The 12189-nt window shown below is 41.3% G+C and overlaps 1 protein-coding gene across 2 annotated transcripts; it reads left to right on the top strand.

Annotated features, from left to right (window-relative positions):
- Positions 1 to 1013: 1013 nt before the first annotated feature.
- On the top strand, positions 1014 to 11875 carry fdft1 (farnesyl-diphosphate farnesyltransferase 1). Of its 2 annotated transcripts, XM_072679522.1 has the most exons (8): positions 1014 to 1205; positions 5551 to 5648; positions 6624 to 6807; positions 7054 to 7182; positions 7506 to 7697; positions 8623 to 8799; positions 9524 to 9676; positions 10890 to 11875. In XM_072679522.1, exons 1-8 carry the CDS (start codon positions 1107 to 1109, stop codon positions 11106 to 11108), a joined length of 1251 nt encoding a protein of 416 aa, XP_072535623.1. In that variant the 5' UTR covers positions 1014 to 1106; the 3' UTR covers positions 11109 to 11875. The 2 variants fall into 2 exon arrangements, with proteins under 2 accessions (XP_072535623.1, XP_072535614.1); XM_072679513.1 differs by lacking the exon at positions 1014 to 1205 and having other exon boundaries at positions 5139 to 5648.
- Positions 11876 to 12189: the final 314 nt, after the last annotated feature.

Raw genomic sequence — 12189 nt, 5'->3', positions numbered from 1 at the left:
TGCTTCCTTTGGCACTGGAAACCTGCAGGGTGTGGAGGGCAAGTTGGATTCAATCAAATATCAGGAAATCCTGGGAAAAAATGTCAGCTTTCTGTGAGGAAGATGAAGCTTGGGCATCTTTGGATATTGCAAGCATATTTCAAAAGACTGGCTATGCATCACGTTTGCTGCAGGTCATAACAGTAAAAGGGTTTCCTACTTAGTACTAAAGACACTTGTGATGAAGGGGTTGAATAACTGTGAGACTGCAGTGGATCATTAAAAGTATCAGTGTGTGTTGAATGTGGAGAAAGTACTTGTTCTATTAGTTGTGTGGAGATGTTTAAACATCTGGTCTTGTTTGGTGGGTTTATTACAAACAGCTGAACGTTTGTACATCTTGCTAAAATTGTCAATACTGTCGCTTAGCAAGTCATACATTGACCAAATGGTCCACAAGCGTCTTGCAGAATTCTGGTTGGATATTTGACCACTTTTCGTAGCAGAATTAGTAGAGTTCAGTTAAACCATTCAAAAACTGTGAGCCTGCTGTATCCATTCCACAACCATCGTTGATGTGTTTTTGGGGTCGTTGTCCTGCCGGAGCACCCAGTTGTGTCCACGTTTTACTTTTCTGGTGGTAGAAACCAATTTTCTGAGGTGACGCAATGGGTTTACGCAAACAACTACATAGACAGACAGTTCTCAATGACGATGAAATGCATTTAACGCGAGAGACGTCAAGCTCCAGCTAGCTTGGCTCTCAGTATCGCCACACAGTAGTTTCTAACTGACCAATCAGAGGCGTTGCTCACAGTAAGACCAACACGCACTCGTGAGGGGCGGGCCATCACACCAGCCGGTCTCGACGTTTATAGGTTGCAGCGCGCTGAGCCCATGACGCCTCAGCCAATCACAGAGCTCAGTCGATCTGACGATTCGCGCAAATTGAAGGGATTGTACTAACACATGGGGACGGGAGGGAATCCTGTTCCGTGTGCTGCCGATATGTTGCGAGGGGGGATAAAAAGACAGTGGGGGGGGGTTAAAAAATAGACTACACTTTCAGTAACCAGCGCTGAGCTGAGTTCAGCATCCTCATCGCATGCTCAGGTTAACTCAAGAAAATGGATATTCTTAAGTCTTTAGGACATCCGGAAGAGATATACAACCTGTTCAAATTCAAAATGGGAGGATGTCGCACTGTCATGCCCAAACTGGATTATGTGAGTAAAGCCTTGTTGATAACTTTCAGAAATATTCCTCTCCGTTGTAGGATATTCAGTCTGCATCCTGCAGCCTGGAGAACCGCGCTGTATTGGGGAGGCAGCGCTGGACTGTACGTGTATTTCTTTCTTTCCTACGTCATTTCGGTCTCCTGAATTTTGTGGCGCATCTGCAAAGCCTAGTGCTTGCGGCATCATTCATTTTTATCCATATCAGACACAGTAATTACAGTAATTAATAATACACTCAGTGATTAAGGGGGTGATCATTTAGCCTCGAATCACCAGCAGCAGCAGAGATGGCAGAGCCTCCTGTCATATGTCCTGTCTTTAAAAAAATATATATATAAAAATAAAAAAATACAGTGCAGTCAGTGCAAAGCAGAGCCGCTGATTACACAGCTCGGCTTTCCTTATATAATAAGCTTAGTGGATGGATGTGTGGTGATGTGGGGTGATTCTCTGCGCATGTCTGACAGTTAATCCCATGTTGAAAACACACATGTGAAAACAGACATGTCGTACCTTGTTCATCCTGATAGATTAGCTTTAGCACCACTGCCAGCTTTCCTCAACGCTGTTTGACGCTGAAAAGATGTCAGCCTAGGGTCCAGCTCTTAAGAACTGGACTGAAAGCGAGGCCAGGTAGCAAGGATTAAGATGTAAGGAACCTCCATGTGGGAGAGACGGGACACGCCCCTTATACAGCACACCTGCCCATTACAGTGAAGACACGCCCCCTGTATGATAGGGACGGAATGTCATAGATATGCATATGTGGAAGTACAATAAGCCAATACCAATAAACTGATGCTGAACTAGAATGCTAAATGGTAACAAAGCCAGAGCTAACAGCTCAAGCTTATCTAGGAGTAAATAGTACAGAGTAACAGCAGTACTTTAAAATTTATATTGAACATGGGAAAAATAACACCTAACTGGTATTAGCTGAAATACTCACAGAGATACTACTACCTCCATCACCACTACCACTACCACCACGACTACTATTACTACTACTACTGCTATTACTTCTACAACTGCTGCTACTACTACTAGTAATACTACCATTACTGCTGCTATCACCACTACTACTATTAAAACTGCTACTACCACTACTATTACGACAACTGCTACTATTACTACTGCTACTACTATTACTACTGTTATTGCTACTGCCACTACTATTACTACTGCTACAGCTACTACTGCTACTGCTACTACTACTGCCACTATTACTACTGCTACAGCTACTACTACTGCTACTATTACTACTACTACTACTACTACTACTACTATTGCTGTTGCTACCGCCACTACTTTTACTACTGCTACCACCACCACAACTACTATTACTACTACTACTACTGCTGTTGCTGCTACTACCCATACTATTACTACTGCTACTACTACCACTACTATTACTATTACTACTACTATTACTACTGCTACAACCACTACTATTACTATTACTACTACTGCCACTACTATTACTATTATTACTACTACTATTACTACTGCTACAACCACTACTATTACTATTACTACTACTGCTACTACTATTACTATTATTACTACTACTATTACTACTGCTACAACCACTACTATTACTATTACTACTACTGCCACTACTCTTACTACTGCTACCACCACCACAACTACTGTTACTACTACTACTACTGTTGCTGCTACTACCCATATTATTACTACTGCTACTACTACTACTATTAGTACTGCTACTACTTTTACTACTGCTACTACTGTCACTACTACTACTACTACTGTTGCTGCTACTACCACTACTACTACTACTGCTACTACTATTACTACTGCTACAACCACTACTATTACTATTACTACTGCTACCACCACCACCACTGCTACTATTACTATTACTACTGCTACCACCACCACCACTACTACTACTATTACTACTATTACCACTGCTACAACTGCTGTTACTACTACTACTACTACTACTGCTACTACTACTATTACCACTGCTACAACTGCTACTACTACTACTACTACTGCTACTGCTATTACTATTGCAAAAAACAGCTACGGAGTATTACTTAAACAGTTATAGAGCATAAGGCTATTTAAACCAGCACGTTTCATTTGATGTACAAGAGCTGTTAGACTGATGTCTGAAACCAAATGTTGTGCTCTGATGACGTACACTATGCTATTTATGTATGCACACCTGCCTGCAGCACCCTTATTCAACCAGCACATGCTCACCAGCCATGTTTCTAGAACAGGTTCTAACCTGTTATGTGCAACCCAGTGAATTAGGCACACCCCAAAAGGCACCTCCTTTTTAATAGAGCCAAGATGGAAGTTCTGGTCACATTTTTTTATGTGAATTCAACATTCAAAATTGACGTCCACAAGCCTTTGGGGGGAAAAAAGTCACTTCAGTAGCTATGATCAGTGTTTTTATGATGTCTTTTTAAGACATGTCCCAAATGCCCATTATCTTGACAAGGTTTAAAAGAAGCATTTATGGCATTTTAGTAAACATATTTCAAGTTTAGACTAATTCCAGACATCCTTTACAACTGACCGTATATTATACAATCAAATTGATTCAGGCCCCACACACTACATTCATTGTGGTACAAGTTATTATAATAATAACTTAAAAAAGTTTCTTTATGGAACCATCTTTTTAGGAGTGCATTATATATATATATATATATATATATATATATATATATATATATATATATATATATATATATATATAGCAAAACCTCATCTCCAAAATGGTAATGTCACATGAAAAGGTAAAAACTTCTAGATTTTTTAACATTAATATAATAAAATTAATAAGATGAAATCAAATTATTTGTTCCAATTTTGCCATGTTTGTTCAGTCCATTTCTGGAGTTAATAAGATGAAATTCTGGGGACTGAGATGGCCATGGGAAGAGCTTGATTTTGTTTCTGGAGAACCATTTGGCCACATGTTTGGGGTCATTTTCTTGCTGAAAGACTCAGCGATGACCCATCTTTAGCTTTCGGGCAGAGGCCAGCAGATTCTGATTCAGATTTCAAATGTCCTGGTAAAGAGTACATGATGCCATGCACCTTAACAAGGTTCCCACACCATCACCGATCCTGCCCCTTACTTCACAGTGGGCATGAGGTGCCTTTCCACATACTCATCTTTGGTGTTACGCCAGACCCACTTAGAGTGTTTGTTGCCAAAAAGCTCTAACTGGGTCTCATCTGACCAAAGAAAATCTGACCAAAGAAAAATATAGAATAAAAGGATAAAGGTGCACGTATTCGTCACTGTACAGTGTGGACTGTACAGCGAAATGTGTCCTCCGCATTTAACCCATCTGGTAGCGAACACACTCACACACACACACGTGTTAGGGGCAGTGAGTACACACACACACCCAGAGCGGTGGGCAGCCAACTCCAGCGCCCGGGGAGCAGAGAGGGTAAAGGGCCTTGCTCAAGGGCCCAACAGTGGCAGCTTGCCGAGCCCGGGAATCGAACCCACAACCCTGTTATCGATATCTCGGCGCTCTAACCGCTGAGCCACCACTGCCCACAGCCACCACTGCCCACAAATAGGCCTCTGTGTCACATCATACTTGTACCCCAGGGAAACAGGAAGAGGTGAATTACCAATTTACGGTTCCTGGATACTCTGATCAACTTTATAAACTTGTGGAAGAGGTTATTAATGAAAAATAATTATTTCTTAGTCATGTTTTTTTTTTTTTTTTTTTACAGTTTTCAGTGTGAGATTATGTTTCTGCAATAAAAATGTAATTTATTTGAAGGCCTTTACTAATAAAGGAAAATGATTAATATTTAATAATAATAATTACTACCAATAAGGCCAGAAAACGTGACGACAAACGTGTGCTTTGGTTATTCAAACAGTGGGTGGGGCGAATAACAGAAAACACAGGAGCTCAGTGTGGCGCAGATCTGTACAGCGCACACACTCGCACGCTGCCGTTACTTCTCGAGTTCCAAGTGTTTACACATCAGCGCCTGAGCTGCCTAACTTCACCTCAGCTGGCAAACACACTCCCCCTCCGCGCAGCTACGCACCTCTACTTCCCCAAACTGTGATGATTCCGTAGCAAAGCCTAGCTGAGTTTTGCACATGGCAGGGGTTTGCTGCAAGCGCACGGCGCCGTTCTCCGTGTTCAAGCGCACCCTCTCGGCGCGGAGCTCGACCTCCGCCTCGCGGCCGTCGACTCTAGCCGGAGGGAGAAGGGGTGTTCAAGAGAGCTGCTTGGCCGCCCGACCCCAGCACGTAAAAACCGTCAGCCCTCCTCGACACACCGCGTGTTTGTTCTTCTCTTGTCAGGAGTCCATGAGCGAGACTCTGAGGACATGCTATGTGTACCTAAACCAGACCAGCCGGAGTTTCGCTGCTGTGATCCAGGCCCTCGACGGAGAGCTACGGTAAGACTTGGAGGTCCGTTGACATGTCTGCTCCGGCATGAGTTCAGGAGAGGCGTGTCCACGGGTGTAAACAATGGCCAGCCGAGGTTGGAGATCGTAAAAGATTCACTTTGGCTGCATGTTTAGATGCGGTTAGTTATGTCTGTAGAGGTACACATGACCTCGATTAGTATTTCTTTCTGATTGCAATGATCATCTCGCAGTGGTGTTGCAGCGTCAGCTCGACCACTGGCCCGACCTGTAAACTACTGTTTACTGGAGGACTTCACCATTATGGCAGTACTGTAGTCGCTCGGTCTGGTTAAATATAACACTAGTGGTAATTTCATTTCAGACTAACTGGAAAATGGACAACACATGCCATGCTCCTCCCACTCACTCTTTACTGCATGGCTCCATTTTGCTTAGGGAGATTAGGAGACTTGACTTGCACCACTTTTGTCACTTTACAAATATGATCTTGAAATATGAGCAATAAACATACTTTTACCCCCAGAAAAGTACACCTGTTATTATGTGTGTTAGCAAACCGGTTATGAACCTACATGAGTTGCCTTGCTTCAGGCTCCATCCATAAAGCTTCTAGGTACTTAATGGAGGCAGCGAAGTGCATGTAATTCAGTGGCTCACTGTCAAGCATAAACTCCCTGAAAGTTTGAGAGAAGTGAAGAAACCCTCTGTTGTGTTACTGGCATAAGCACCGAGATCATTGTTGGTTCAGCAAGCTTTGTGAAAGGTATAAAAGTACAGGTGTATGGAAAGGGCCTGTCCAAAATATACATACATACATAAGCGTGTATGCACATTGTCATTTAAGGTCATAGCAAAGTTTCCAGGGCATGAATTATTTTTAGCTGCTGTTGGCTAATGGTAAGTTGTGCAGCTCATGTTCGTTGTATAGCTACAAATCACCGTGCTTTTAAACCTCTTAAAAACATTTTCTGAAACGCCTCTCTTTGATTTTCCTACTGTTAGCCACGCAGTCTGTATATTCTACCTGGTTCTTCGGGCCCTGGACACAGTTGAGGATGACATGACGATTTCTTTGGAGAAGAAAGTTCCGCTCCTGCACGATTTCCACAGTTTCCTCTACCAGCCAGATTGGTGCTTCACAGAAAGCAATGAGAAAGACAGACAAGTCCTAGAAGACTTTCCCTCGGTAATGCATAACCTCAACTCAGTTACCCTAGCTGTGTAATGGATCTTCCAAAACGTGCTTGGTGCCTTTATGTTGTTTTTGTGTATGTATGTGAACTATGCATTAGGCCATCTTGTATTGCTCTACTTATCATCCACCTTCTTTCAGTCATCTGTGTTTCTTGTTGCCAGTCAACACCATTCAAGGTGCAATCCAAAGCATAGTAGGGTAGAGAAGGAACTGTCAACATGAAGTGTCTGTGTGCAGATTTCAGTGGAGTTCAGGAACCTAGGCCAGGAGTATCGGGATGTGATCTCTGACATTTGCCACAGGATGGGGGTTGGCATGGCGGAATTCCTTGAGAAGAAAGTGGGCTCAATGCAAGAGTGGGATAAGGTAAAGTTTAGTTTATGGCCTTTCAGTGCAGTAATATAAAGATATGAAGATATGACTTCCATTTAGTGACTTTACCATATACCTTTTCTAACTGCCTGGTCTAAACATCTGAGCAGGTCTGCCTATGAATGTTTTGTGATCGTAGCAGACCTGCTTATAGCCACTAATTGAACATTATTCAAACTTGTCTCAAACCTTTGTTAAGTAATCATAGACAGAATCTTAGACTTCTGACGCTGTATGACGTATGGTTATCTCTAAAACTGGACAAAAGAAGAGGCCTGTTTCAAAGTTCAATAAATGTGACCTTTTCTCCTCTGCAGTACTGTCACTATGTGGCTGGTCTGGTAGGCGTGGGTCTGTCCCGGCTTTTCTCTGCGTCTCAGCTGGAGGACCCTGAGGTGGGACGAGACACTGAGTTGGCCAACTCCATGGGCTTGTTCTTACAAAAGACCAATATTATCAGAGACTACCTGGAGGACCAGCGGGAAGGCCGGGCCTTTTGGCCAGAAGAGGTCAGATTGATCGCCCTGAATACATAGCTATAATGCAATGTAATTGACACTTATGAACTGGAAAAAGTTATGTACTCCTTCACAAAAAAGCCTTAGGCTCTGAAAATAGTTTTTTTTATTATTATTATTAATTACCCCAATGACAGCTCAGTGCTGGTTGAGAAGTTTGAGTATTGATCATTTTCATTCATATGTGTAATTTTCCTATGAAAACCACATAGATCATTTTCACAATATATATATATATATATATATATATATATATATATATATATATATATATATATATATATATATATATATATTGTGACAAATGTTAAACTAGTTTAAGTGCAATCATATGTAATTGCATCCTAACCTAGAGAAATCATGTACACACTTGTACAATCCATAATTGTACAATCATACAGCCCATCGCTACTCCAGTGGAGGGCAGACCGCTGTTCTGAGCCTGGTTCAGTTAGTGAAAGGACTGATCAGTTGCTGAGGAAAATGGCAGATATGTTTGAACATAGAAAACACTTCAAGGATGGACAAATCCCTCTGCTGTGCCGCCCAGATGAACAAGAAGAGTTTTGACAATGAACAGAGATGAACAGATGAGTCAGACAAAGTAAAAGGAGCATTGTGTCCTTTCCACCACTGTCACTGTTAAACTGGGAAATGAAAGAAGATCCTTGCTAAGCAATATGAGTTTTTCTGTGGGTTGGCACAAACGGAAAGTATATGCAGTGTAGGTAATGTTCGATTTATTATATGAAAATGTTCCCATCACCTAGTAGCCTAGGCATAACCTGAAGTAGTGTATCTCATTTAATCCCTCATACAAAGAGACTGGTACTTGGCACAAAGGCTCAGATGTAGCTGAGGAGTCCCAGTTGAATGGATATGTCTGTAGTAATCTAATTGTACATCTATACGACAGGCATGGAGTCAGTTTGCCTCTCGTCTGGAGGACTTTGCCCAGCCCCAACACCTGACCTCAGCTCTGGCCTGCCTTAACCTGCTGGTGACTGATGCCCTCCGACATGTTCCTGATGTCATCGCCTACTTGTCCCGACTCCGCAACCAGAGCGTTTTCAATTTCTGTGCTATCCCACAGGTCAGCATGGCATAAATTAATTACACCCCTGGTCAGTGAAGGTGTTTTGTAATATATATTTCTCCAGAAGAGCAGAGACTCATTCGGTTTCAGCAAGTGAAGTTTAAGTAAGTCAAATTAAAACACATAAAAGGTATACATCATTTTCACAGGAAGACTAGGTCAGATGACCATCACTATCATCAGTACTGCAACACTGCAGTGCATCAGGACAACTATATATACCTATGGACTGGACATTCAAAATAATGAATTTACGCATTGCTTATTATAAAAATTTTTATCAGCAATCTCATTAGTAGTCATTACATATGAATGCTCCTTAGTTGTGAATGCATATGGCCGGATATTAAACTGCAACAGTGAGACATCAAAGAAGAACATTTTGATAGTACATTGAATATAATTTCAGGTGTAAATGAAAAAAGCATGCAATAAATAATTGTAAGGCGGGGCAATTTTATCTGTATAGCATCCTGTATATACAGAGGCCATTGTGCTTTACATTAAGAGAAATATACAAATAGACCCTAAATACTCAGACTCAGAAAGTGCTTTAGCTTTTTAGGCATTTAACTGTTTACATGTTTGTTTCCTATGATCACCACTGTGAACAATTTTGTCTTACAAGTGACGCCATTGTTTCCATTTAACTGTCCAATTATGCAGTAATTAAGGAAGATCAGAATCTTTACTTAAGATTGCTTTGTGTCTGTCTCACCAGGTGATGGCGATAGCGACTCTCTCAGCCTGCTACAACAACCCCCTGGTATTCCAAGGCGTTGTGAAAATCAGGAAGGGGCAGGCTGTCACTCTGATGATGGAGGCCACCAACATGCAAGCTGTGCAGAGCATCATTGCACAGTACACACAAGAGGTGGGCTATTCTTTCAGTTAGCTTATATTGCTCCATCTTTTAAAGTGTTTTCTAGTGGAAAAGAATGCCTTAAGCATTTTTGTGTGGATTTAAATGAAAGAAAGAGATATTAGACATGCACTACATTCTCTGATATGATGACAGAATAACAGCACCATTCATTTATCAACGGGATTGCATTTTATGTAAGCTACCATCTTTGGTGGCTCAGTGGTTAAAGCAACAGGCTGTTGAGGGGAGGATGCAAGCTGCTGCTGTTGAGCCCTTTAGCAAGGTCAACCTCAACCCTCTCTGTTTCCCAGGCACCACTGTGCTCTTTGATCTGTAATCTTGATTTTGATTTATAATCAGTATAATCACTCGCGAAACATTGCATTGGTCATTCTTCCCATTCACGAACACAACAAATATTGTTCAAAAACCATACACGTCAAATGAATTTTACCATGTTTTTATTCCAAACCCTGCACATCTCTTTTATGATTAATAATGTAAATTTTGTTTTCAGCACCTGCTGTTTTTATTGATCTATAATCTAAGTTAGTTGCGCCAGCTGATAAAAGAGTCTGCTCCATTTAAGCAGACACAGTTAAATCAATACAATGCAGTTGTCTGGTGCATAGAAATGTATACATCAAAATAAATGTGATAACCGAAATGAGCCCCTGGCAGTATATGCGATTTTTTTTTTAAGGAAAAAGTAGCCCAATAAACAGTAAATACATACAAATGATTCTCTAAACTTTAGTTGTGACACCATGTTAAACCTCGCCCTGCCATGTGGAGATTGTACTTTAGCCTGGCTAGCTCTCACTGAGAGTTGTTAAATGGTGCTATGTTACAGCCAGTGACAATAAAGCTGTGAATTTCTTTCCTCATGCCCTACACACACGCACACACACACAACTCTGTAGTCTTCAGAAGTATTAGTCTTGTTGCTGTTAAACCTTTCACATGTCACTGCTCTAGGATTATGAGAAAGTTACTTAAAGCATGTTCTGCTTGAAACTGTATAATTACATACGTTGTTGATATGTTTAGGGCTTCCCCACCAGCTCTTAATACAGACAAGCAGAGTGTACAGCAGTACAAGAGTCAGCAAATACAGACAGCCAACTATTCAATGAAAAAGCCTAGCAAAACTAAACAGAAAAACCAATGCATTAAAATGCAGATTTGTCTAACTGGATGGATGCGCGTTTGTTTCCTTCAGATTCTGCAGAAAGTCTCGCTGTCTGATCCATCGCGGGATAAGACGCTGTGCATACTGGGTGTGATCCGGGAAAAGACACTTTCTAAAACGGCGCTGTCCTCCCGAGCCCACCACCTCTCCCCCTTCTACCTTTCTGCTGCCATGCTCCTCGCTGCTCTCAGCTGGCAGTATCTCAACGCCACCCAGTCTCCGAGCAGCACCGACATGCAGGGCAGCTGAATATTCATGGGAATTTCTCCAGCTTTCCTTGGGAATTGCAGTTGTATTTTCTTTGAGCTCCACATGCCATTTATACCTTGCAGAGGTCTCAAATCAATGATCTCACTCTTGGATTTCTTTGGATTTTGTTTTTTTGAACTGTTTGTATGGTCTTTCCCATCAGAAGGACATAGTAAGTTTTGTTGTTGTCCTTTCAAAAGTAATGTGCTGTTCTAAATGTCCAAGCACAGTAGTTGTGGCCCTGTGTTTTGTTATATAAGCAGTGGACAGCATGCATGAGAACCTTGTGCAGTCATTGCTTTTAGCACTTACCAGGCACTTTTGTGAGTCGCCAAAGGCAGCATGGCATGTGGTGTTTTTATTTATTTTTATTTTTTGTTAAAAATGTCAATGACCCCATTGGATCTAAACATATGTTTGTATTCAGAACCCCGTTCCAATGCAGTTTCATAGTTTGTCACATCAGGTTTTCGGCATGGACGTTTTTTTTTTTTTACACAATACAGAATGGCCTACATTCTGTGGGTCAAGATGGATATGTATTTACTAGAAGCAAAGCACATCCACCCATATTAGATATTATATGTCTGAGATGGATCGGTGGACTGCAGCGGTGAGCTGCAAATTGTTGTCACAGCAGAGCTTCGTTGTGTAGAAAGCTAGCTAGGTATTTGTACATAACCAAAGGTGAGAGGATAATAACATTGCTATGTAATGTGGGACTTTGATTTGTACATAATTGAAGGAAAATAAAAGTGTAAAAGCGATGTCAGGATGATTTATTTGGTCTCATATGTGCACTGGCTTTGAGGTCATTGTAAGACTGTTCAGCTACTGTGTAAACACAGCAATCTACAGTTTACAGCACCCAAGTCCAAGTTTGAAAGCCATGAAGAAGCAATCCGTGTCAAGGAAGCTGACACTGCTGATTTTTTGCTGATTCTCCTTTTTGCAATTTCTCGCAATCTGGCATTGTGGTGTAATAGCTCTAGATGAGTATACATTAATTGTCATAACAGTAGAGGCAACATATATTTTCATGTGTGATCAAGTCAAGTCAAGTCAAATTTATTTGTATAGC

This window comes from Salminus brasiliensis, chromosome 1 (assembly GCF_030463535.1).
Source record: "Salminus brasiliensis chromosome 1, fSalBra1.hap2, whole genome shotgun sequence".
NCBI classification, from domain to species: domain Eukaryota; kingdom Metazoa; phylum Chordata; class Actinopteri; order Characiformes; family Bryconidae; genus Salminus; species Salminus brasiliensis.
This window is presented reverse-complemented; position numbering and strand designations above follow the sequence as displayed.

Coding starts and splice junctions, on each gene's coding strand:
- fdft1 (XM_072679513.1), top strand. CDS start 5,344: ATGGCAGGGGTTTGCTGCAAGCGCACGGCGCCGTTCTCCGTGTTCAAG. Junction 7,183..7,505: donor CAATGCAAGAGTGGGATAAG/GTAAAGTTTAGT, acceptor TCTCCTCTGCAG/TACTGTCACTATGTGGCTGG. Junction 8,800..9,523: donor ATTTCTGTGCTATCCCACAG/GTCAGCATGGCA, acceptor CTGTCTCACCAG/GTGATGGCGATAGCGACTCT.